Here is a 24,725-nt window from a genome sequence, read left to right on the forward strand (position 1 = left end):
TAATTAGACCACTGAAGAACCGCCATACTGGTACAAATGACCTAGTAATTTGTGTCACCATCTCCCGGTCTATATGTTTTGGACTAAGGATCTGGGACAGATCATTCAAATGAAATAAAAAAATGTGACAAACCATCTCAAGCATGGTAGTTTTTTATTACTCGAAATAGGAGTGAAAAAAGGCTGTCGGGAAATAACGTGTATAACACGCAACTAAAGCCCCAGGCGGAAAATTAGTTACAGTATATATTATACTCTTTTTATATATTTTTTTAACTGTTTAACCAATAGGTATGGGTGATGCTGGTGCTGACGATGAGCCACAACAGAACGGAGCGTCTGAAGAAGAAGAAGATTGAACTGTTTCAAATATACTGTACACATTGTAATACATATTCAATATACTACATTTTTTAAAAAGGACTTTGATTTTAATTGAATAGATTAATACAATTTTAACAAAGGTGGGAATTAGATGACATTGATTCTATATTTTTTCGCTCAATTAACGTTACTTGAGTAATATATATAAACAATAAGGTTACAAATACATCATAAATTATTAATTTCCCACTGGAGAAGAAAGTAAGAGAGTAAAATATTCAAATAAAAGTCTTAATTAATTGAATTCCATATGTATTAAGGAACAAAATTCAGTATAAATTAATTGTAATTAAGTTAATCATTTATTATAAATCTATTTACACTATTATCACTGGTAAATATTGCACAATGTCTTTAAAATTTACACTTTTTTCCCGTTAATTGTTGTCAATTTACTTCTATGTATTTTGTCAAAGAATAAAAGCCCAGCCGCTTTTTCTATTGTCTCGGGCGGTACCTGTAAATAAAAGTAAAATATTCATAGAACCATTTATTAAATTTTTTCCCATATTATATTATAAAAAGTATTATTATATATTATAGAAGCAGCATAGTAATAGTTGAAAAAATAATTTTTTTCAACTATTACTATACTGCTTCACATAAAAAAAACAAATTGGTAAACAATTTATTAGGGAGTCTAAATGCAAAAGGATCAATTCTGTACAGATTTTATTTCAAAATTAGAACACACTATTTTCTTTAATAAAGAAAATCGATCAGTGAAACAGATGTATATCATCTGCCCCATACCCCACTAGGGGATACGGGACATCACAAACACAAACACTTTATTTGCTTTTGAACCACTCTCTACTCTCAAAAAAAAATTAATAAATTTGTATGTCGGTCGCACGCCTTATAAAGCGTTCCGCCCACTTATTTCCACAATTAGAATATATTCATTTAAAAAATTTTATAGACTTGTCAAATTAATACGGTGATATGTACCTATAGTAAAAATCAAAAGGTTTTTTCATTTATTTATTCACCCTGGTTAAAAATAAGTTTACATTTAGACCAGTATATATATTCACCATATATGATGATACAGGAGTCTCGTCGGGTAGCCTCTGGTTGGGCATAACATAGGACTCCATATGCAAACTGCCATCTGGTGCCTCACACACAACAACTTTGTAGAAATGTGTAGGAACTGCTACTGTGTTTGCACCGATCACTTGATATTTCACATATGTTTTGCCATCTGCTTCTTTCCTAGAATTTTGAAAATCATTTGCCTATAATTTAATGAAATTTTGTTAAAATAAGTGTTGCCAGTGAAGAAATAAAATTATTAATTAAAACAAATTATGATTATATCTATTTTAATCATAAAAGTGTTAGTCTGAGTTCTCTTCTTTTCTGAAGAGAAGCAAGTGTAAGGTAATAATTAAGAAAATATGTATTATAAGAGGAAAAAGAGCACCTTACATCAATTATATATATTACTAACAGTTGTATGAATATTTAGAAACTAGGGTAGTTGGCTATGTTAAAATTATCCTATACTAATAGAATTACAATATTTATTGTTTAGTTAAAACAATTTGATCACCTGGGTAAGTAGAGTGGACCTGTACAGCAATAAACATTATCATACACTTTTGTCAGCTTCCGTACATGTTTTTCCAGCCTATTCCATGAATCTCTATTGAACCCTTGACCTACCTGAAAATAAATATAATTTCCATATTTTTTTTTCATAAACTCTTACTGTTCTTTAAGTCAATTCAAGTATTGTTTCTGTAACAAATAATTAAATGCATTTTAAAAATTAAAAAAATTCTCGAAAAAGAATTGAATTTTCTAATCAAATTTATTACTACGAGATGTAAGTACTGTACCTTTAGAAAAAGCAAGCAATACAAAATTTAAAAGTGACGTCTTGTATCCCCTACTGCAAGAGGATATACAACTATTTCACTGATCGAATTATTTAGAGCCAAGGAAGTGATCAGCCCTCTGTGTCCTGCCAGAGCAAGACTTGTTAACCACTGTACCAAGGAGGCAGACAATAAAAAATTTAAATCTTATTGAGTACCTGTGGAGCCATATTAGTCAAGAAGAATGTCTGATCGACATGCCTCTGTGCCAGACGATGGTTGCCGGCTGCAGCCATGTGACCACGGTCAAAACCTGAACCTTTGTAGTCACTGTTCTGAGATCTGAAACATCATATTACATAAATGTTTGCTGACCATAACCACTTGACCCTTTTTGTCCAGTGGCTTATATCAATTATTAGCCAACTATACAATACTAGCTTGCATAAGTAAAAATAAATAAGTACATCTAAAACTGGGGTGTAAAATCACTGTTTCAAAAGTATTATTTTATGCTATTCAATCATTGTACAAGTATTTGTTTGACATGATCTTCAATTAACCTTATCAATTAATTATTGTAATGCATATCTATAAAACTGATTCCTGTTTATATGATTGTTCACTTAGATTGAGTAATTTATATCTATACAAAATACAAATGCAACATTTCAGTCTGAAAATCATTCAAATTCTTAGTGCTCCATGTAATGTATAAAATGTTTGTGTCACAATGTTAGTTCTTATACTTCTTAAAACAACCGGACCAATACTCATAAAATTTTATGCACATATTGGGTATGGTTGAGAATCAGACAACATCAATTTTTCATACCCCTAAATAATCGTAAGATAGAACAGCAACTGACGGGTCAGCTAGTAATACATACCTAAAGAATGGATGTATGCTTTCATCTGGCTTGAAGTCACATTTACTCCTGTCCACTGCATCATTCTTGGTTATATGATCCTTTGTGATGTGCTCAAAAACCCAGTGAGGCACCCGTGTGCGTCGATCGTAGGATAGCACGAAGTCGTCATACGAGCGAACATTGTCGAGACCCGGGAACCCATATTTCATTATTTCTGATATCTAAAACATATTGCATCATATCTGTTTGTATTGTAATGATTAAAATGAACGAATGACATTTAAATTATTCGAATAAAATAAATATGCAGAAATCAGTAATGAATTATAAATTTACTATTTATATATAAACTAGCTGCGCCCCGCGGTTTCACCCGCGTAAGTCCGTATCCCGTAGGAATATCGGGATAAAAAATAGATGTTGGCCGATTCTCAGACCTACCCAATATGCTTACCAAATTTCAGAGGAATCGGTCAAGCCGTTTCGGAGGAGTATGGCAACGAAAACTGTGACACGAGAATTTTATATATATAGATATACATGTAATGCCTTATTACCTACAAGGTGATCTGTATGCAGTTATTCTAGTTACGTTTTTGGAATGATTTAAAATGTATAATGAATTAAACATACCCTATCTTTCGCTCCACCTCCTTCTGTATACGGTACTGCAGCAGATACAGTGCCAAATATTGGTAATGCAGGTAAACTTCGTAATGTTTTTCCATTTACATTTCTAGATTCGTCATTTTTATTTTTCTCTCTATATCCTACAAAATAACCAGCTAAGCCTACTGCGCTTAATTGCGCTATATGTAGCAGTCGCTTTGATATCATTGTTTTTTTTTATTATTAAGTTCTTATATAATTATAATGTTAAAACCTAAAATTATAGGTTACCAATTAACAGCTGTGTTATTATTCGCTTATAGCTCTAATGACAGTTGATAAGTGTTTAGGAATATTTACGTACCAACTATTTTGTGGGAAATAAAAATGAATAATCATTATCAAGTAACGAATAATTATTGGATGATGAATTTAGTAAAGTTACATACACATCATGTACCTAATACTATGAAAGTGGTTTCGTCGAATATTACTTAGGTACTCTGTGGTTTACTTGTACTTTATTCATATCTATGTTACCTACCTTCTTTCGTAGTAACTAGTTCTTAATCTGTGCCAAAGAGTAGCATAATAATATGGGTAATCTGTGCTTCTTTCATGTCAAAATAAATCAATGTCAACACTCAACAATGTCAAGTTGATTTAACTGCAAGGACTGAATTTTCATCTCGGATTGTGTAAATGTTAAAAAATAAAAATAATAAATATAAGACAAATTGATACGAGAACCGCTTAAATCTTCATCATTGATGCCAAAAGTGGTATGATTTGAACACACCTACTTGAGAAGAATCAAAATTACAATGACGATAATTCTGACAAGATCGCGATTATTGTCCAGTTACCTTTTCAAGTCTAATTTCAGTACCGCAGCTAAATCTATTGCCTCTATTCAAATAAACAATAAAGTGTATGCCACAGATGATTTTACTAACGTAACACCTAAAATTATATCGTATTTAAATAAGAATTTACACTTGCAAAAAGACCATCCGCTGTCCATGGTGCGGCAGCGAATTGTAAATTATTTCTATTCATCATTTACGCATGGAGGAAATCCAACGTTCAGCGTATACGATAATTTATCGCCGATTGTCTCTACAAAACAAAACTTTGATGATTTGCTTATACCGATTGACCATGTCAGTAGGGCAAAGTCTGATTGCTATTACGTAAATAATTCATTACTCCTTCGAGCTCACATGACAGCACATCAAAGTGAGTTGCTTCGAGCCGGACTGGATAACTTTCTCATGATTGGTGATGTATACAGAAGGGATGAAATAGACTCTACTCATTTTCCAGTTTTTCATCAGGTGGGTTTGCTCTTACATATTTTAAGAGGGTGATCAAATTAAATTTTGAATATCAGCTCAATGGTTGCCATGATTACTTCCTAATATATAACTTATATCTAATATAGGTCTAATGTAATCTTTTTCAGATTATTAATAAGGCAGATTATAAATAAGAAAGAATTAAACTTTTTTTGCATTGCATTTTCATAATTATATCATTGTCAAGATATTCTTGTAAATTACCTACCAATAATCTATTACCTTTCAGGTAGATGCAGTGCGATCTCAATTAAAAGAACAATTATTTGAGAACCACCCTAGTCTGGAAATATTTGAAAAGTCTTTTACTGATAACCCACAAACATTTAAGAATACAATAGACGATCCAACAAAACAGAGCTGCCATACATTAGAAGCAACTAAATTGATGGAGGCACAGTTAAAAAACCATCTAATTGGCTTGGTAAAAGTACTATTTGGAGATGATATTCAACATAGATGGGTTGATGCGTATTTTCCCTTTACACATCCATCCTGGGAGCTAGAAATCTTCTACGAAAATAGATGGATGGAAGTCCTAGGCTGTGGTATTGTACGAAACGAAATCCTAGCTAATGCCGGACCTAATAATAGCATAGCATATGCATTTGGTCTAGGTTTGGAAAGACTCGCTATGGCATTATACAAAATACCAGATATTCGACTAATGTGGAGTAATGATTCTGGATTTTTAACACAGTTCCAGGGTAAAGAGCTACATGCAAAGATATCATATAAACCAGTATCCATATACCCTCAATGTAGTAACGATTTGTCATTTTGGTTACCTCCAAATTATACAATAGATAGTTTCATGAGTAATGACTTTTATGACTTGGTAAGGGATGTTGGAGGTGATATTATAGAACAGGTTAGTAATGTTATTCTGTTCTAAAGTTTCTCAGAATTTAAAATTTATTATTGATACGTTACTGATGATGCATTATGCATGATACATGCCCAAATTTATATACATAATGGATAAAAATTCATCGTTTTTGAAGCCTATGTTTTAATTATAAACTATAAATAAATGAATAGTACTTTTAATACATACAAACATAAATTTAATTCTACCAGCATTTTTAATCTAATATTTTGCTTAATGATTTACAGGTCAAATTAAAAGATAAATTCATACATCCAAAAACAAAGAAACACAGCCTATGTTTCAGTATAGTGTACAGGCATTTAGAAAGGACTCTGACGCAAGCTGAAGTAAACCTCGTCCACAAACAAATAGAGAAGGCGGCAGAACAAACATTTGGAGTTGTTATTAGATAATGTGATAATAAAAATCGATAAAACTTTTGTCTTAAAATTATAAATAAGTCACCCTTTTAAATTGTTTGATTGGATGTACTCATTAGACCATCCAAATGTACGATTGCTACTATTAAACCTAACATTATTGGATCATTACTAAAACTAAGATAATTTTAAATCGAACCCACTCATCTTAATCTGTTTATAATGGATTAAAAGATTAAAGACTCGTAGAGTATATTTTAGAAAACCCTATTCATCTTCTTTGACGTAGTAATAATTATTTTTTAAAACATACAGACTTTCCCATTGTTAGTCAACAGCGACATCTATATATCATATTTATTGGAACGATTTTTCAGAGGGAGATCAAAGACAATAAAAACACATGTATCAGGAAGATGAGTGGTTAAATATAAAACTAAATAATTTCATAAATATTTATTTCAAAACAGGGAACAGAATTGCAATATTACAATTATATATGTATAAATCCACGAATTTGAGGAAATAACGACAAAACTATACACATTTATAGCGGTCCACCCCGGCTTCGTCCGTAGTACATATAGCTTATAGCACTCGCAAATTAACTACGTATCCAACGGAAAAAGAATTTTTGAAATTGGTCCAGTAGTTCCTCAGATTGGCGCGTTCAAACAAACTCTTCAGGTTTATGTAATTAATATAAACTAAACTTAAAAATATATTTACAAGATATCCTTTAAGGATAACGTTTATAAATTATATACATCTATAAGGTATTTCGTTTCGTGTTTATGCTTTAGTTGAAATTTCAGAATCAGAATGAATATAAATTGTCTGTAGGTATAACTATTACTCCTACATATTAATATCAAACTGAACAAATTTTGTAAGTTTATAAACACAAAAATATATTTACCTCAATAATTAGGTACTTTCTAAGTTTCTCTAAAATTTGTAATATCACAGACAACAAATCTTACTAAAAATTATAAATTAGATTAAATTTAACTAAGACAATGAGATAATATTGTGGATGTTATAAGTGTCATAAGTTTTTAGTCCGACTATCGAGTTTTCAGCTATACCCTGTAATAATGATTTATTTAGACGTTCCCTAAAATGAGAATTATACTGAGACTCAAAATCAAAATGATCAATGCTCATATACCAGTAATTATGCCACGGCACTATTACGGTACTGGATATCTTAAATAACTTTTATTTTTAAATAATTTTCAAGCAATGTAAATTTGTAAGATTACAATCCAAACACTTTATAAGAGAATTAATGCTATAATCTGTTTTAAAGTCATTAAGGTTCATAACCTATCATTCAAGTCTCTGTTAAAATGTATTCCAATATCAATTAAACCTTTCAAGATTTATAAAGAAAAAAATCATTCAAATTATTATGATTCATGTTTCTACTATTATTTAGGAAAAAATAGAGAATTTATCGCAATAGATTAAAATAATCAGTCTATACACCTAAAATACAATCTTCTTCCGATTCATTCTCACACGGTTGATGTTGTTCATCTAATTCCTGATCAATCAACATATCAGTTGGCATTTCTAACAGAGTCATATTTTCGTCAGATTGAGATTTGTCGTTTTCATTTGATTCATCATTATTCGTGCTTTTGACATTGTAAGCTGCGATCTCAGATTGACGTTTGGCCTTCTTTGCTAAAGGTTCTTCATCAGAGTCATCGGTATCATCTTTAACAGTTTCATTCAACTGCCTTTTTTCATGACTTTTTCCTCCTTCAATCTTGTTTTTTTCCAATTGACTGTCCTCATCTGAATCTAATATTTCTATACGGGTAGGGTTCTTTAATTGTTGTTTTCTTCTATTGACGTTAACAATTTTTAATATCTTATTTGCATCCACTCTCTTTAAAAGGCTTCCGCTGCGTGTACCGTCTTGGAATGTTTTAAGAACAGATAAGCCTTTACTATCGTTTCTTAATATGGATGGATGTATGGCTCGAAACAGTTTTACTGGTGTAGCTACACTTTCAGCATCAATATCAAAAGTTTCCCCAGTATCGTCTTTTTCGGTGTTTGAAGGTTTTCCATCGTTTTCAGTCTCTTCTGTTAAGTCAACCACAATTTCAGAGTTTCGAATGCCATTTTTAGGTTTACTTAACTGTTCGCGCTTCTTAATACAAACGTTCACATTTCCAATTTCACCAGTTATAATATCTAATTTAAAGAAACTAGCCTTATTGTTAAAGGCTGACTTTAGATCGTTGTATGTTGTCACTATTTTAAGATCCGGTCGAGAAGCCAATGTGGCAAGAGCAAGCGGTGATTGTATAAAATTAGACACCACCAAATCTTGCTCAATTGCAGGGGAAGGTAAAGGAGTTTGTACTATTCCATCTATTGGCAAAGGGTTAATTGTCATTAAAAGATTTCGAGTAGGTGTCTCCGGTATTTTAGCGTCTTCCTCAGATATTCCAGACATTTCCATCAGGTCTGATAATATTGTTTTTCGACTACTCGTCGCTGTATCAGTGCTTGGGTTTACTTCTTTAAGGACTTCACCAACAACCTTTTCTTGTTTATCGGAATTTTGTTCATTTTCGTCTTTATCGTCCGGTAAATTATTAGTTTCTGTATTGTTAATTTTATCTAATGATAAATCAGATATGTTATGATCTTGGTTTGTATTAGGTAAATTATTTGTGTCATTGAGTTGCAGATCACTAACTATATTTTGATTTCCAGATGTTACATTTTCAAATTTTTCACTAGTCTCGTTATCTTCTTGTGTGTTGTTTTCTATTTCGCCGTCAAACACATTATTAGACGTTAATTGATTAAACAATGAAAATGTATCAATATGTTTCTCAATATTATTTTTGATAGCCTGCAATTCTTGGAGTTCATTTTGATCAAGTTCAACACCAGGATCGAAAGACACAGCTAGTTCTTTATTTGGCAGTAGCACAAAATGAACACCATTTGGTAACAATATTTGAGGAGCTTCAAGAGGTATTTCTGGAGTTCTATAATAAGGTCTGCTAGAAAGTAAAATTTTATATTTACCGATAAAAATGGGGGATGGTTTTGGTAGCTCGGGACCTTTATGTTTTGTCTTAAGTTTATCTTGAGATGACTGGTTGTAGCTGTAAACGGTTTTAAGTATTTCTTGACGTTTTTTTCTATCAGCAGGTTTAGTTCTTAGCCTACTTGTGACGATTGATTTTGAATAAACCGATTCAGAAATGGGTACGGAAAGCGAAGTTTCTGTTATACCTGGCTTAGGTTGTAATTGTGACAACTGAGTTTCTGGTATGGGTAAATTTGTTCCCGCCAATGCAAGTTTTAATTGTGATTGGATCGTTGGAGGTTGCGTTACAGGTGTTGTCAATACATTTTGTTGAGTTAAGTCAGATATATTAGCCATTTGTAATGTATTGCTGTCTTCTGGTGCTGATATGCTTGATATATCTTGGATATTTATATTATCGGTATTTACAGATTTAGGAACGAGAGAACTCGCATTATTTATCAATGAATTAGTATCTAAATTAGTTTTTCCTGTGTCGCTATCGTCATCAGATAAAATAATTGGCTCAACACTTTGTTGATCTCGCTTGCCCTTCAGGGCTTTCCAGTGTCGCCGTTTCAGAATTTGAGCAAGAATATATCTACAACAACACGTACAGTGAGTCTCGCATATGTGAAAATCCTCATTAATACCCTTTTGAACAATTTTCTTACGAGCCCAACAACAATAAGTCAAAACACCATTTACTTCATCAGAATTTTGCTGTCCCGGATTTAGAATAGGCTTTCGTTTCGTTCTTTTTTTTGGTTTCTTTTGGACAGGATTATCAATCTTTTGCTTATTGACAATAGGCTGAGCCATTGGTATTGAATTTGTTTGCATAGACACGATTTCTAATGTTTCCTTTTCTAATTCACTCGACGCCGCACAGGCAGCAGATGCTATTATTTTATGATTCGAATTAGATTTCTTTTTCCGACAACTTATTTCACCTGTGAAAAGCATCAACATTTTGTCCACCGTATCAGACGCCAACAAAGCTTCTTCACACGAGTAATTCTTCGAAACCCAAGGTATGCTAGGACGATGCAATCGTACAGTTTTATTCACAGGTTTATCTACAAGTTTTTTAGTTTTCCCTCTTCTATCAGAACAAGCAGTTGTAATTCTACTTAAACGATTTATGAGTTTATTTTTCTTTGTATTCAACTTAACCGTTTTTGCTACCGACTTCGAATTGATTTTGATGGAGGTCATGTCGACGTTATTTACAATAGGAATAGTGGTTGGGTTTTGTACAATGTCTATGTCGGATGTACTTATTGCATCCTCTTGGTTATTAACATTAGAAACGTTAAGTGTTTGTCCGTCTTCTTGACTGCCAACTTTACCGCTTGAATTTCCAATGACATGATCAACTTCCACCACTTCCACTTCTTTATCACTAGAATTTGACCTAGCGACAATTGTCACTGGCGGACTAAGACCTGTGCTTTGAATGGGTGCCACTTCAGCACACAATAATTTTTGATTAATACGACGCACTTCATTAATATCTGGCAAATTCACCACTTTACTCCTTTGAGATGACACAGGCTGTAAAATTGAGGTTGGCAATTGGCTGCATGTATTGGGAAGATCATTTACTTGATCAACATTGTTCTTGTTGTATGTATTAGATATTTTTCCTGCACATGTCTCGTAACTAGATATAAGTGGAGTGAGAGCTAGCGGTGCTTCGCTATAAGGTTCTGGAATGTGAGGAATTGCTTGTTTATATTCACCTTTCAAGTAAAGGGTTTTGTCTATGAGTTTTGTTTCGAAAGTTTTATGTAGATCGATGGTGAGCGGCTGACATTGCTTTAAATAGTGACGATTTCGTTCGTAGCTAAGGAATCCAGAGGTCAAGCGCTTCAATCTTGTATTAAAATCAGGATTTTTACAGAGCTGTATTGGATTGTAGTTTGTAACACGAGGTTTTTGCAAGAGCCAGCTTGATAAATTTATTCTATGTTTTTGATAATCTACAGAATCTTCATCGCTAAAAGTGGTCAAGTCATTGTCAGCATGGACTGCATAAATCTCTTCTTTTGGTTCTTCTTTAATGTTTTCTTCTTTTTTAACAGCTTTAACCTCAACCGGTTTGCTTTCAATGAAAGCACAATCTATAATCCTTTTATCACGTATTTGATCATATTCCAAAAATTTGAAAACATCCATATGGTCCAATTTTTTCGTGTAAACAGTTGGAAATAATAAAAGTTTCATGTCAACATTCCCAGTTTCATTTTCATAATTCGTATCTGTTACTTTTTCGTCTTCCATTTTAATTTCAACTTTGACTGAAAAATAAAAAATAAAACAGATAAATTCATAATACTCTTTTTAAATCAAAACTATACAAAACAAATTCTTAATATACATACCTTTTACATCGTCTTCATCATCGTCAATCATAATACCATCATCAACAAACTGTATATCACTGGGAAGCTCTTCAAAATTATCTAAAAAATCTTTGTTCTGAAAGAATGATAGTTTTAATTTGTTTGCTTTTTCCGCTAAAATTTGATCAACAACAACTTCGGGCTTTATCGATGTTGACACAGCAACACTAGTGACATTTGTTATTTTTGGAAGCACTTCTTCCGTTGTAGGTTCTTCTAATGCATTTAGAGCACAATTCGTGGTACTTTCCACTTCTCTAGTTATCGCCGAATTATTTGCTATTCCATTTATTTCAACATTATCATGCACCAGTAAAGCATTTGAATTCGACATTTCTATGCTCTCAGAATTTTCAGTAGCTTCATTACTAACACCTATTATGGTTTTTCTATCAACGGTTACAAGATTACCACTTTTAGTGTTTTCGCTAACCTGGACCGGACTCTCTTCTGGGCTTTTCGATTTAAAGACTTCTAGATTTTCATTGTTGGCCTTTTTGTTTTTACTTTGATCAAAATCTTCATCTTCAATGACGTCATCATCGCAAGGTATTGGTTCATCCATATAAGCGTCATCATCTGCTTCATTTTCAAGATTATCTTTGGGAATATCATAAAGAGAAGTAGGATCCTTCTCAGTTGCATTATTTTCATTAACAGCAGGAGGCGACTCGTGTTCAATTTGCCCAAAAGGTGTTTCGCATGGGATATTTATTGATTCCAGTAATTTAAGACTATCAGTTTCATCAATGTCTATTGGCTCAGCGAGTTCTTTTTTAATTTTGACAGGTAACTTAGACGTGTCATTTTTTTCTTGGCTATGTCTTTCCCTCCCATTATCATCATCATCATCCTTAGTATTTTCAGAGTCAGAGTCACCTTCAAGACTTATTGTCTCCACGTTTTGTTCCACAAGCTCAATTTCGGGTTGATCATCTGAAATAAGGAACATTTAGATACATTTTTCTTTCCATATATAATCTTTAAGCATTAAAAACTAACTCTTATTACCTTGTGTTTCCGGTTTTTTTCGCGAAGCAGCGATCCTTTCATCCTAAAAAGAATATAAGAGTATTTCAATTGAACCCTATAGTATTGTTTTTTATAAATGTTTTTACACGATCATGATCACACATGTTTTTATTTAAATATAGCAATATTTTCGTATTTTTCTGCGTTGTAGTTAAGTCCTTAAAAAATACATGAAAGCGTTTTCAGAAAGGTAGAAAACATTGAGAATATATTTACTATACACACATATGTATAGTTAGTACATATATTCCCAAATTGTTGTTGTTTGTTTTTTTTTGTCAAGGTAAACGTTTAACATATTTTATCATCAAATTTTGATTATGTCTGTATTTTTCAACAACCCTATGGTCGATATCAATAGGAGCATTATAACCTATTTTTAAGTTTTGAACTTGTTAAAGTCTAGATGACTAGGTTTTTAGTAAAAAAAAAGTTTAACGCAATATATTTAAAACGAATATGCGTTAAAACTTCTTTTAAAGAGAAATCATTTATTACATCGTGTCAAATTTTTTGGTCTGTGTATCGCGGAGTAGGGATAAAGTGAAAGGCGCTCGTCAGAACAGCCGAGGCCTATCTGGCGGCGTCTATAGTTCCATCAGCTGACCATCAGTTAAATATCTATGATGTGACAAAAGTTTCACTTTTACTGTGTTTTCATAAAACCACACAATCCTTTTTTTAATAGTATCAAAATATAGTAAAAATATAGGTTTTATGTACTTACGAATTCCTGGGCCATTATGACCTTTCCATCGGCTATCAATTCGTTCCAATCAGGGAACTTACTTACAATTATATTTCTGTATCTGGAAAAATACAAATTAAATATGATATATAAATAATAAAACAATTGCAGGCTGTTTTTTTTAATTTTTGTTGTTGTTTGTAGGAGAGAATCCTAAAAGATCCAAATTGAATATTAGGATAAAAGGCTTTTAATATCCTACTAAGAATTATGAGTTAAATTAAAATTTAATCTCTAATTTCTTTGCGATAAACGGTCAAGCTATGGATAGGAAGAGAACTTTTTTTTTCTAAGTAATTACTCCAATGTACAGTTATAACATTTTTTATAGCGACGGAATCTTTGAGCCATACCCAAAATCCCCGGGGAAGTGACCCTGATGCAAATCTCCTCACTTACTTTCTAACTATATCCACTTGTAGGTTTGTCGGCTTGAACGATTTCGCTCGCTCCAAATAGTTCACGTTGCCTCTGTAACTGCCCCAGAACTTGTAAAACCTCTCTCTGGCGCATTTTTTCATTTGGTACCACCGACGTTGCAACATCATTGGCGAACATTTGCGATCACTGTAAAACAAACATAACATTTCTTTTAATAATATATTAATACAGAATTCCCATTTCAAAAAACAATGTACTGAAATGATTTAATTGCCAATAACGCTTTTATTTTGTTTTTTTTTTTAATGTAGGTCAATGTAATATAGAAATAGTTTAATATATAAAACAAATGAAGACACTGGCTCTAAATTCTAATCCTGATCCGTCTATAGCGTGGTCAGGAGTTATTCATTCAAGAAAAAGCAAGAGCTACAAATAATTACCAATGTTACCATCATTTACTTTGATACAATGTTTAATTACCCAAAAACGCACATTATTAAAATATTTTTTTATTTTGAATTAGTTACTAGATGGCGCTATACTAAGTTTCCACAAAAATGTACCACTTGGCTTGACTTTAACATAAAACCATACATACAACATACCCTTCATTATACTCCCGTGTGAGGTTTAACCACGCGTCAACAAGATTCGGACCAGTCAATTCCTCCACATCGTACTCTTGGACTAGGAAAAACAACTCGTACAGAACTTCTGGCTCCTCGCCCGACACTACCCATAGATCCTAAAAGATTGATTGATGAAATACGATTTTTTTAACAATAACCTTCATAAGATAATTGAATAAACCCAGACTTGAAAGCTTGAACTTGATATGTAAACCGTTATAATTAAACCAACTTAAGAGTAACTACAGGAGCCATAATGACGCATGCGCACATTTATGCAATTAAGCAACCAACTGTCTTGGCCGGCTTTGGCAGGTACCACACGCAAACGTGCGTACATAATATCTTCGTTCAGAAATAAAATTACGCGACTCGCTCAAAATCTATTGATTATAAAGAAATAAATCACTATTATATTAATATGTTGCTTGAAAAATATTTTGAGAATTATCGCCTGAATAATTTTTGTGCTAGCAAGTATAATTTTGTTGTGTTTTAATCTTCCTGTGGATCATATACTTGAAAGCATGATTTTATGATATATTTTGTCCCCTTAAACAGAAAATTCCTCTTTATTGAAGTCGGTTAAAGGTACTCACCTCCCCTATGACGTCAATCTTCTCGTGAACCAGCACCAGGTCGAATAATAGCCAGTCAGTAGCGGAGAGCCGGGCGATGCTTGTGATACCGTCGTTCCTGTCATCCGCTGGCAGCAAGCGTTTGATCTTCTTTATGGTTAGGGTTCGCATTCGTTCCCTGAATGATGGTATAGAAGTTACAGAAATGGAGTTATTACACGATTTGTTTTGTGGAAGAAGGAAGATGTTTCTCCAAATGATAGACCGAAGAATCGACCATCCTACACGGATGGATGACGCATTTTGCAATTCCATAATTCAGAAGTGTTTTGTCACAATTGTTCATATTGCCTAACTCGATTCCGAACATTTATCAGATAGATAATCAGAGATTATGTTTGTGTCAGCTAGACCTTAACACTTTTATATGTAATTATCGGTCCGGCCCCGCTTCATCCGTGGTGCATATAATGTAGCCTTCCTGAATAAATGGACTATCTAACACTGAAATAATTTTTCAAATTGGACCAGCAGTTCCTGAGATTAGCGCGTTTCAACAAACAAACTCTTCAGATTTATAATATTAACAATATAGAAAATTATTTTAATTCTTCTTTGATAAATGGTCTAGCAAACACACAAATGACTTATCAATTTCGCTACTTTCCGAACAAGGTTGGGTGGAAGATAAATCTAGTCTATAAATTAAATAGTTTGATTATCAAACAAAATTACCATAACAATTTACAGTCACACCGCGTCTCCTTCTTCATCATCTCCCACATTTTCTCCAGCTCCTCATCATCATTGTTCTCGCTGATGTGTCTCGCGACCACGCGTATTATTCTCCTCTTGAACTTCTCCACTTCATTCGACTTTCTCTCCCGCATTTCCTTATATTTCAACTCTTTCACAGACTCCACCACTGGATGGTCTATTGGCTGATCAACTGGCCGAACTACTGGGCGAGCTACTGGCTGAACTACTGGCTGAACCACCGGCCTTGCCACTGGCTTAACTACTGGCTGTATCTCTGGCTGTACCTCTGGCTGCTGAGTTTCCACTTCATCTGGAGCGTCTTTCGCGTTTGGGTCCGTTAAGAGCTAAAACGAATTAACTCTATTTACTTTATTGTGATTATATTGAACGCAGCATCTACTTTTATCGGCAAAACTCATTGGTGACATACATAAATGCAGTTGGTGTGAAAGCGAATCGGCTGGACATCCCCGCTGGACCATAGCTCGCATTGGGCAAATTTTGACCTTCATTCTATATACATGCACTACAATTCGGATTTTCGTGCAAAACAAACGAACTACCATAAACGATTAAATTAAAAAAAGTTGACAACTACACACAATCTACAAAAATCGCGGCTCTGTAGTCAAGAGGTGCGTATGCTAGTTCAATAATCTACGAGAAAAATACCTTAGTCGGAAATGCATGTTTATTTAATCGGACACGACCACTTGGAGTGTGATATATGTGCGATACTTCGAAATGTGCACTGCATATTATTGTATTCTTAGTTGGAGCCCAAAATGGAAGTTTAAGAACTTTCCTGAATAAATTCGTCCAAGCCTCTCTTCTTTTCTCGCTTTTAGGAAATCTAGAAAAACATTCATTACCTTTATGCACTACAAATATCCCTAGAAAAAATACATAAACAAACAGGAATCCTTGCAAGGCAAAATATTTAAAAACTTTAACCGATTTTGCTGGTAATTTATAAATCTCGACTGATATCATAAATGCGAAATTAATTGTGTGTAAACTGCCTCTTCTTCACGCCTAAAGTGATTTGGTTGAAATTTGTTACAGAATTGTTTGAGACCTGAGAAAGGACATCGGATTATTTCGGAATTCCCGGGAACTATGACTAAAACTTCGGACTGTCTATTAATTTTTTTGACTACGCGGGCAATGCCACGGGATAGTTGGGGATTAATTATTAATAAGTTTTGTTTCCTATTTTTAAGACATAAGATTCTACGACACTATATTTACTTACACAAAATATACTCAATTATAAAATAAACATATAAACAATATAGATTATTATACTCGTACCCGTAGTAAGATATTTTATTTAATTTCGACACTGGAGTCCCTCGCCTGTTGTTGCACCAACTCACGATGCAAGCCATAGAAGCTTTTATGTTCCGTACCTGAAAGAAATACTGACAAGTTTATTTCTAATACGATCCCTATTAAAATCCAAAGGCTGAATATTTTAATCTAAACTAAGATTACAAAGAGGAAACAGTTTTGTTTTTGTACGTATGTATGTTACATTTTCACACAAAACCTACTGCACCGATTTCAATAAATCATCTTCTCTGTGTGATATAAGCTATATACATCGAGCGAAACCACGGCGGATCCCTATTATAGGTATAAATGTACGGCCCGATTTTCCAAAAAACTAAACTGTGGCGTCTAGTATTTTAGTAGACACACATCATTACGATGTAATTGACAGTCCACTGCATTCAGTGGCGAAGCATGCCTTAAGGTGCCCTAAGTATATAAAAATTTATGGAGGGACCCAAAAGAATAACGACAAAAAAACCTAATATCTAAAATATGACTCATTAATTTTTTTTTTAGGTGATGAACAAAATGTGAAAAACTAAACGACCTTAGAAATGTAAAAATACTTATCTCTCTTGAAACCATTTTTGTTTTAATAAAAAGCTAGGCACTTTATTATAATACATTCGTTAGGCTAAGCCCGGTCCATATAATTGATACGGCGGTAGCTATGCCCCTGATTATAATACAAATATTGAAACAAATTTCGTATATAAAAAACTAAATCTTAGTCATAATCTTATACCTTTAAACGAGCAATTCTTGTATATATATATATATAATTGGAATCTCGGAATCGGCTCCAAGGATTTTCATGAAATTTAGTATATAGGGGGTTTCGGGGGCGATAAATCGATCTAGCTAGGAATTTTTTTTAGAAAATGTCATATTCGTGTTTTATTCGTGTTTTTTTTTTCCTGACATCTATTGGTGAATAATAATACTATTTTGCTTCGTAGATAGCTGGACAACTGAAATAACACATAGGCACTTTTTATACCGATATTCCTACGGGATACGGACTTACGCGGTTTCAACCGCGGGTCACAGCTAGTAGTAATAGTAATCACAACATAGTATGTATGTATGCTTAGATCTTCAAAAATACACAACGGATGTTGATGGGGTCTTTTCAGAAAGAGTGATTCAAGAGGACGATTTATATGTATAATATCATCTATTAATCTCCGAATTTAACGTGTGCGAAGCCGCGGGAAATAGCAAGTATATAATAAAACAGTACCCATTTTTTGTACATTAAACATTTTTTAACGTGTAATTGCTATTCAATATGGCTGCTGCATAGACAGCGGCCGCCTTAGGCGAATGGGGCCTCGCGCAATCAACACAATTATTACTAAAAGATTGGCTTTTAATCCTTGCCATTCTTTCAAATAGAAAGTTTCAATCGAAAATGACGTCGCTCACTCGTTACATTATTGTGCTTTTATTAAAGACTAGCTGCGCCCCGCGGTTTCATCCGCGTAAATCCGTATCCCGTAGGAATATCGGGATAAAAAGTTGCCTATATGTTATTCCAGTTGTCCAGCTATCTACGTACTAAATTTCATTGCATTCGGATCATCCTTACAAACTTTCGCATTAATAATATTAGTATTATTTTAGTCTTAGAAAAAGCCGCACACATCAATTTTATGATTACCATCTACAATGAGTTTTAATATATTTTAAATGAAATGATTTACATAATTTCATTTCATTTAAAATATTTTAACACACATTTTTTATTTCATTAGGAAACTTAACCATTTTTCGTTAAGAATTAAGTAACTAATCCACTCAGCAGATCTCCTTTCGCTTTATTCATTTTCACGAAGGACAAACGGCCTCGCAAAGGGTAAAGCAGCTAGCTATAGTCAATGGCTAGTAAAATTTTTTCTATTGTTTGCGTTAATCACGTAAAACCAGGCAGATTTTCACGAAATTTTATATGGTAATAGACCAATATTTGGTTCAACTTATAGGCTACATTTTATTTGAAAAAAAAAAATGAGTAAATAAATTACAGGGGTTATCCATGCATGCAATGGGGAGATAAAAAAAATTGCGAGTAAGTAATTAAATGAGGTATCATTGGATAGATAGGTGTTTCAAAATGAGTTGAGGTTTAAAAGTACCTATATATAATGCTAAAATAAAATAGGTCTCTCATAAATATTAGTAATAAGCAATAGATTAAACAATATATTGTGAAGATAATTTGTGATGAGAAAATAAATAAATAAATAATTATTATTAATAAAATATTTCAAATTTCTGGATAAAAATTTATTGAAAACAATTATCAACATTCTATCCTGAACTACCGATTCGCTTCGGCTTCACTCGTGGTATATACTCTTATATAGCCAATAGCGCTCTGATATCACGTACATATTTCTTAATGTGAAAGAATTTTTGAAATCGGGACAGTAGTTTCTTAGATAAGTCCGTTCGGACAAACAAACAAACTCTTCAGATTTAAAACTACTAGTATATAAGTATACGTAGGTATACGCGATACATATGCGCATTACATTGTATATATTTAAACTTCCGCTCAAATATTTCATATCAACACATAAATAACTTAATATAATTCTGTAATATTATTCATTAGTCCAAATTAAAATTTCTGAATTGAAGATAAAATCTATTTGTATGTTCATTTAATAGCAAAAATTTACTCTGTTCGACTATATAGTTTAGAATATATTAGATATATAATCTCGAAAAATACAGAGACGATTAATTTTTTAGTACATAACACTAAGATCGCTAGACTTATGTTTTTTTTATATTATCTACATCTCACAATCAAATAAACGATTTTAATAATAATACAATCTCACCTTTACAACAGTCATTTTGTAAATCGAAATTATCATTGTGTGTGTAATCTTAATAATTTATCTACGACTATTTAAAATTGGAACGCTGATTTTCTGTAAAACATACGTAGCTCATATATTTTGTGAATTGGACGCAATTTATCGATAAATTGCATAAACTGAATATCCAAGATATATATATGCAGCCAGATAAAACTTAAATTTAATTTTAAGTTTTATAGCATTGAAATGCTTTTTATAAATGAGAAGTTTTTTGAAAGAATAGAAAAAATTGCTACGGTTAGGCAAGAAACGCGGGTTCGAATCCCGCCTCGTGATCGAATTTTTTTCTATTCTTTCAATTATTTTATTTTCTGATAGATATCAGATTTTGTTTTATTCACGATTTCAAATGAAATGACAAAAAAACATTTAGACATAAATAGTTGAATGGTGAACGTTTTATGTTTTATGTGTTATGTTACCGTTAAAGCCCGAATTTCGTTAAATAGCGTTTTCACTAGTGCGAACTAGTTGTAACTATATGCCTTTGTTAAAACTACAATAAACCAATTATGTAATAAAAAATAATAAAATGAATATATGTTGAAACTAGTTCTTGCTGTCAAATCGCGTTTCTTTTTTGCAAGCGACTCAGTTAAAACTGTTTAGTTTGTGTTATTTGGGTCCGGAATGGTTTTTATTAGAATGGGAAACACACAAAAACCTTCGAATACAAATTCGTGTTGTGATGATAACAATCGATTATATGACTGTAAGAAAAATTCAATTTAAAATTAAAACACAATGACTCAAACGCATCACCTGCTAAACATGTTACGTGTACATCGCAAAGTTAGTCTTATTGAATTAACACCGCACTAGAAGGGTATTCAGCAGAAATTTATTACTTCTTTTATTTCGTGACAGTTTCAAAAGTATGTTTGATTACTCATATTAGAAATAGTTGAACTATTAAATACTTAATTATAATACTTAAGCCAAGTTATATTAAAAAATACATATATAAGTAAAAATATATCGATTGGTTTTTAATATTGGATACGATCAAATGAAATACAGCTTTTAATTATTCACGTATTCTTATTTCTGCGGATAATAAGTACGCTTGTGCGCGTGCGGTCCTTTGTACCGTTGGTGCCAGACAAGAGTGAAGACCATTGATTCGAGTCACGACCATCACGTTAATAGTATAAATGTGTGCATGGGTCATTCTAGTTCTTGTAGTCAATACTTTGTGAACTTATTTTTAAAACGCCATAAAATATCGAGAAATATTAAGATAAACTATAAAAGACGCCTTATTTCTTCTATGCGATCTCAACCAGGTTTATGAATAGAAAAAGTTAAAAAAGGCCTTATTATAATTGAAATCATTATGCACTATAATGATATAATTAAAGCAAAACACAAGTTTGTGATACATTTTATAATTGGCAGTTTCATTAAAAATAATATCAATACAGGTAATACGTAGTTTGAGAGCCTTCGATTTACACATTAGCTTGTTTTTTAATTATAGACCACCGCGAAATCGGAACTGAAGAAAGTTTGCTCTTAGTGATGACCTTTATTTTAATCAGAATCTCATTGAAACTGTTTAGGAATCTCATACATATTCCTTTGAGCGATTCGTAAATATTTACATAGAATTATAAAAATATTATGTTTAGAAATGCAACAAATAAACGCAAACTACTTATGAACCAAATGGAATAATCATATACATGTATATTAAAAAAAAGTATATGATATCTTCAATTATTTTTGTTATATATTTCATGTTAACACGAGTACACACAATATTTTCACACTTATAACTACTTACTGACAACACTTAAATTTTAATATTTATGCAAGTTTATTAGAATTATTATGAAAACTACCATGTTTTTATTTAGACAGATTTCATAATATCACTGCAACATACGAAACGTAAAAATAACTATGCACTATTTCATGTTCATTCCTGAAAATTTTTAATTAAACCAATAGATAAACAGATGAATTATCCGTACCTACTAAAAATAATAAAAAAAAAGTAAAAACATTTATTCAAATTATTACTTACTTCATAAATTTAATTTCATATTAAAATTGTGTTGTATGTAAAATCCGTACACGTTTCGAAATGATAAATACCAAATAAACATCCCACCGCAACAAAACTCTATTTTACCATGTAGGTAAAACGCAAAACGTAGAACGGCTTACGGCACCCAGCACAGAGCGAAGTAGCATGCCGACCGCGGCGGACGCTTACGTCACAAAAATATAATTATTTAGAAACCCGTTTCGATGCCTACGCCGCACACACTTCATTATCATCCCAGCAACGTTCGAGAATGGCTGCCTTTTGTATATAACCTCATTTCCGATACATCATCATCATAATATTTGACGATTTTACACGCCGCGCTGTGAATGTCGAGATACCAATGCCGTTTATTCAACGTACTAATTTACTTACTTAGCCGACGAACTGATGAAATGTATTTCTCACGATCACAGTCATATACACAATTAATTAAACAAACGTAGTTTCGCGTTATACTCTCAGATACAGTCCAAATACATTTTTTTACCTACATTCACGCGGAGTCATGTACACGTCGAAGTTTGAAAACAAAATGGCGAAAATCCACCTTTCTAGTGTCGTGGGGGCATGCGCGAACGGCCGTCATGAGCAAGTGAGGGACAGATGCATATTTCTGTATTCTTTTTTCATTTAGATAAAATTGAAGCGCTGAAGGGGCAGCACGAAGCCCTACTGTTTCGTTCGATTTTACTTCATTTCAACAACAGCTTTTGATTCAGACAGAAGTATCTTAAAATATAAGTTTCTATTATCGTTTTCCGCGTCACGACTCATACGACTCTACATTTTACATTTGTAACTCCTTTTAATGACTTAGTTATGGGACAATTTCATGTGAAGATAAGCAATAACGTTAACGTATAACCTTTCTGATTCCTCATTATGAGCTAAATAACAATCTTAATCAATTTATATTGAGTACGGCAAATTATTGAATGCGATTCTGAATCAAACATAAAGGACCATTCAACTTGAACAATATGTTGTAATCAGCTTGTATGATATTTAATTAATGGATTTAGTCGTTTTTTTATTTGTTCAACGGTAAATTGAGAATTTATCAATATACGTCTCAGTAAGAAGACGAATATATCAAACACAATTTGGTGGGTAGACTGTCTTTTCACTTATGTTCTCCAACTCAAAATATTAAATAGAGGTCTCGTTGATTTTATTGAGTTTTAATTTATATTCTTTCTTGAATTAGACTATTTTAACCAGCGGAATACGTCTAAAAGTATATATACCTATCATAGACGCACTAAGACTGTATTTTAACTGCAAAATTTGGATTGATCTCTTGTTAATTGATTTAGATATCATTTGACTTTTTATAATTAATGCAAAAAAAATTATCAGCGGAATTGGCATGGAAAAACTACTATAATCTGTTTCATAGTTGAGTTTTAGTTCATGCAATTAACCTACGCATACATACCTGTATAGATTTTTATTCTCTAATAAATTATTTTTCTTAACAGATTTATTTTAGAATTTTTTGCATACATAAATTGAAAATTATACAATGAAGTGTTTTTAATAGGTGAGTTATTTAAGTGTGTGATAATTTAATAAGCAATGAGATTTTATTTGTCCATGGGTATGCTTCAATAGTTTAAATTATGTTTATTATGTTTATCAATGAACTATATAATATAACAGTTGCTGGTACAGGTATTGATTACTTATATTATAATCAGTAAATAGCGATAGATTGATGTGTATTATTCAGTGTACGTGTGTATTTTATAATCTACTTACATAAGCAGTATATAAGAATTAATATAATATCGACAACCGTGGGTGCGCGAACATAATAAGTTTATCTATCGCCTATCTAAACCTAAATGCCTGCATTATCTTTGCTATGTAATATAATCGTACTTAGGTCTTAATCGTCAAAACAAGTCTCAGCGTTGTTTAAGTATTGGAACGTATAAATTAACAATGAATTGGGTGGAGCGAACAAGCGTACGACGCCAGCAAGCCGATGTCTATAGTTTGACAAATCAACGGGCGAGGTATTTCTGACGTCATGATCTGTAAAAAATTTAGTGTGTCACTGCCGCTCCTACTGTTTTAAAGCTGTTTAGGTGCAAAGCGTTCAAATTTACAATAATAATTAATACCTAGTGAAATTAATATTTTAATGTTATTTTGTAATACGATTGTTTCAAAATAAGAACAAAGTAAGAAGAATTGTAACTAAAATTTCCATTAATAAGAGACTATTATTAAAAAGAGACATGAATAAATGTTCAAAGTACACGTTTGTATTCCAATGTATGGCCGATACTATATTGGCCGAATTCAACCTTATATAATTTTTATATGCATCCCCTGCAATAAAAAGTATCTATCTATTGTACTTAATATAAATTCAACAAATGTTAAAATATATAATAAACATGTGCAAAACAATGAAGCCCTCCATAGGTACACATTTTAAGATTATTTAGATAAACTTACCAGGTAAATCAGCGACGCAGACTATAGCCTGCAATCGCCAAACTAACTTCTCGTCGCTACGAAGCC

At 32.4% G+C, this 24,725-nt stretch overlaps 4 protein-coding genes across 5 annotated transcripts in view; 2 read left to right on the top strand and 2 right to left on the bottom strand.

The window, feature by feature from the left end:
* The window catches only part of LOC119837029 (eukaryotic translation initiation factor 2 subunit 1), a 5,294-nt gene extending 4,871 nt beyond the window's left edge, over nt 1-423 (top strand). The window contains exon 7 of the mRNA XM_038362509.1: nt 292-423. Coding sequence (XP_038218437.1) covers nt 292-359 — 68 coding nt within the window. The 3' untranslated portion in view covers nt 360-423. The remainder of the gene's footprint in view (nt 1-291) is intronic.
* Nucleotides 424-633: 210 nt separating this feature from the next.
* On the bottom strand, nt 634-4,009 carry LOC119836971 (endonuclease G, mitochondrial). Its single transcript, XM_038362446.1, has 6 exons — nt 3,716-4,009; nt 3,101-3,303; nt 2,429-2,552; nt 1,943-2,055; nt 1,422-1,602; nt 634-841 (listed from the first exon to the last, which is right to left on the bottom strand). The coding sequence occupies exons 1-6, from the start codon at nt 3,917-3,919 to the stop codon at nt 746-748; spliced, it is 921 nt and encodes a 306-aa protein (XP_038218374.1). The 5' UTR covers nt 3,920-4,009; the 3' UTR covers nt 634-745.
* Nucleotides 4,010-4,341: 332 nt separating this feature from the next.
* On the top strand, nt 4,342-6,352 carry LOC119837071 (probable phenylalanine--tRNA ligase, mitochondrial). Its single transcript, XM_038362562.1, has 3 exons — nt 4,342-5,028; nt 5,279-5,920; nt 6,166-6,352. Exons 1-3 carry the CDS (start codon nt 4,516-4,518, stop codon nt 6,331-6,333), a joined length of 1,323 nt encoding a protein of 440 aa, XP_038218490.1. The 5' UTR covers nt 4,342-4,515; the 3' UTR covers nt 6,334-6,352.
* Nucleotides 6,353-6,773: 421 nt separating this feature from the next.
* On the bottom strand, nt 6,774-22,718 carry LOC119836925. 2 transcript variants are annotated; one of them, XM_038362393.1, is made up of 11 exons: nt 22,563-22,718; nt 17,217-17,314; nt 16,575-16,755; nt 15,879-16,246; nt 15,165-15,321; nt 14,542-14,681; nt 13,952-14,119; nt 13,532-13,613; nt 12,784-12,826; nt 11,752-12,708; nt 6,774-11,667 (listed from the first exon to the last, which is right to left on the bottom strand). In XM_038362393.1, exons 2-11 carry the CDS (start codon nt 17,291-17,293, stop codon nt 7,784-7,786), a joined length of 6,057 nt encoding a protein of 2,018 aa, XP_038218321.1. In that variant the 5' UTR covers nt 17,294-17,314; nt 22,563-22,718; the 3' UTR covers nt 6,774-7,783. The 2 variants fall into 2 exon arrangements, with proteins under 2 accessions (XP_038218321.1, XP_038218322.1); XM_038362394.1 differs by lacking the exon at nt 16,575-16,755.
* Nucleotides 22,719-24,725: the final 2,007 nt, after the last annotated feature.

Source organism: Zerene cesonia, chromosome 26 (genome assembly GCF_012273895.1).
Source record: "Zerene cesonia ecotype Mississippi chromosome 26, Zerene_cesonia_1.1, whole genome shotgun sequence".
Classification (NCBI taxonomy): domain Eukaryota; kingdom Metazoa; phylum Arthropoda; class Insecta; order Lepidoptera; family Pieridae; genus Zerene; species Zerene cesonia.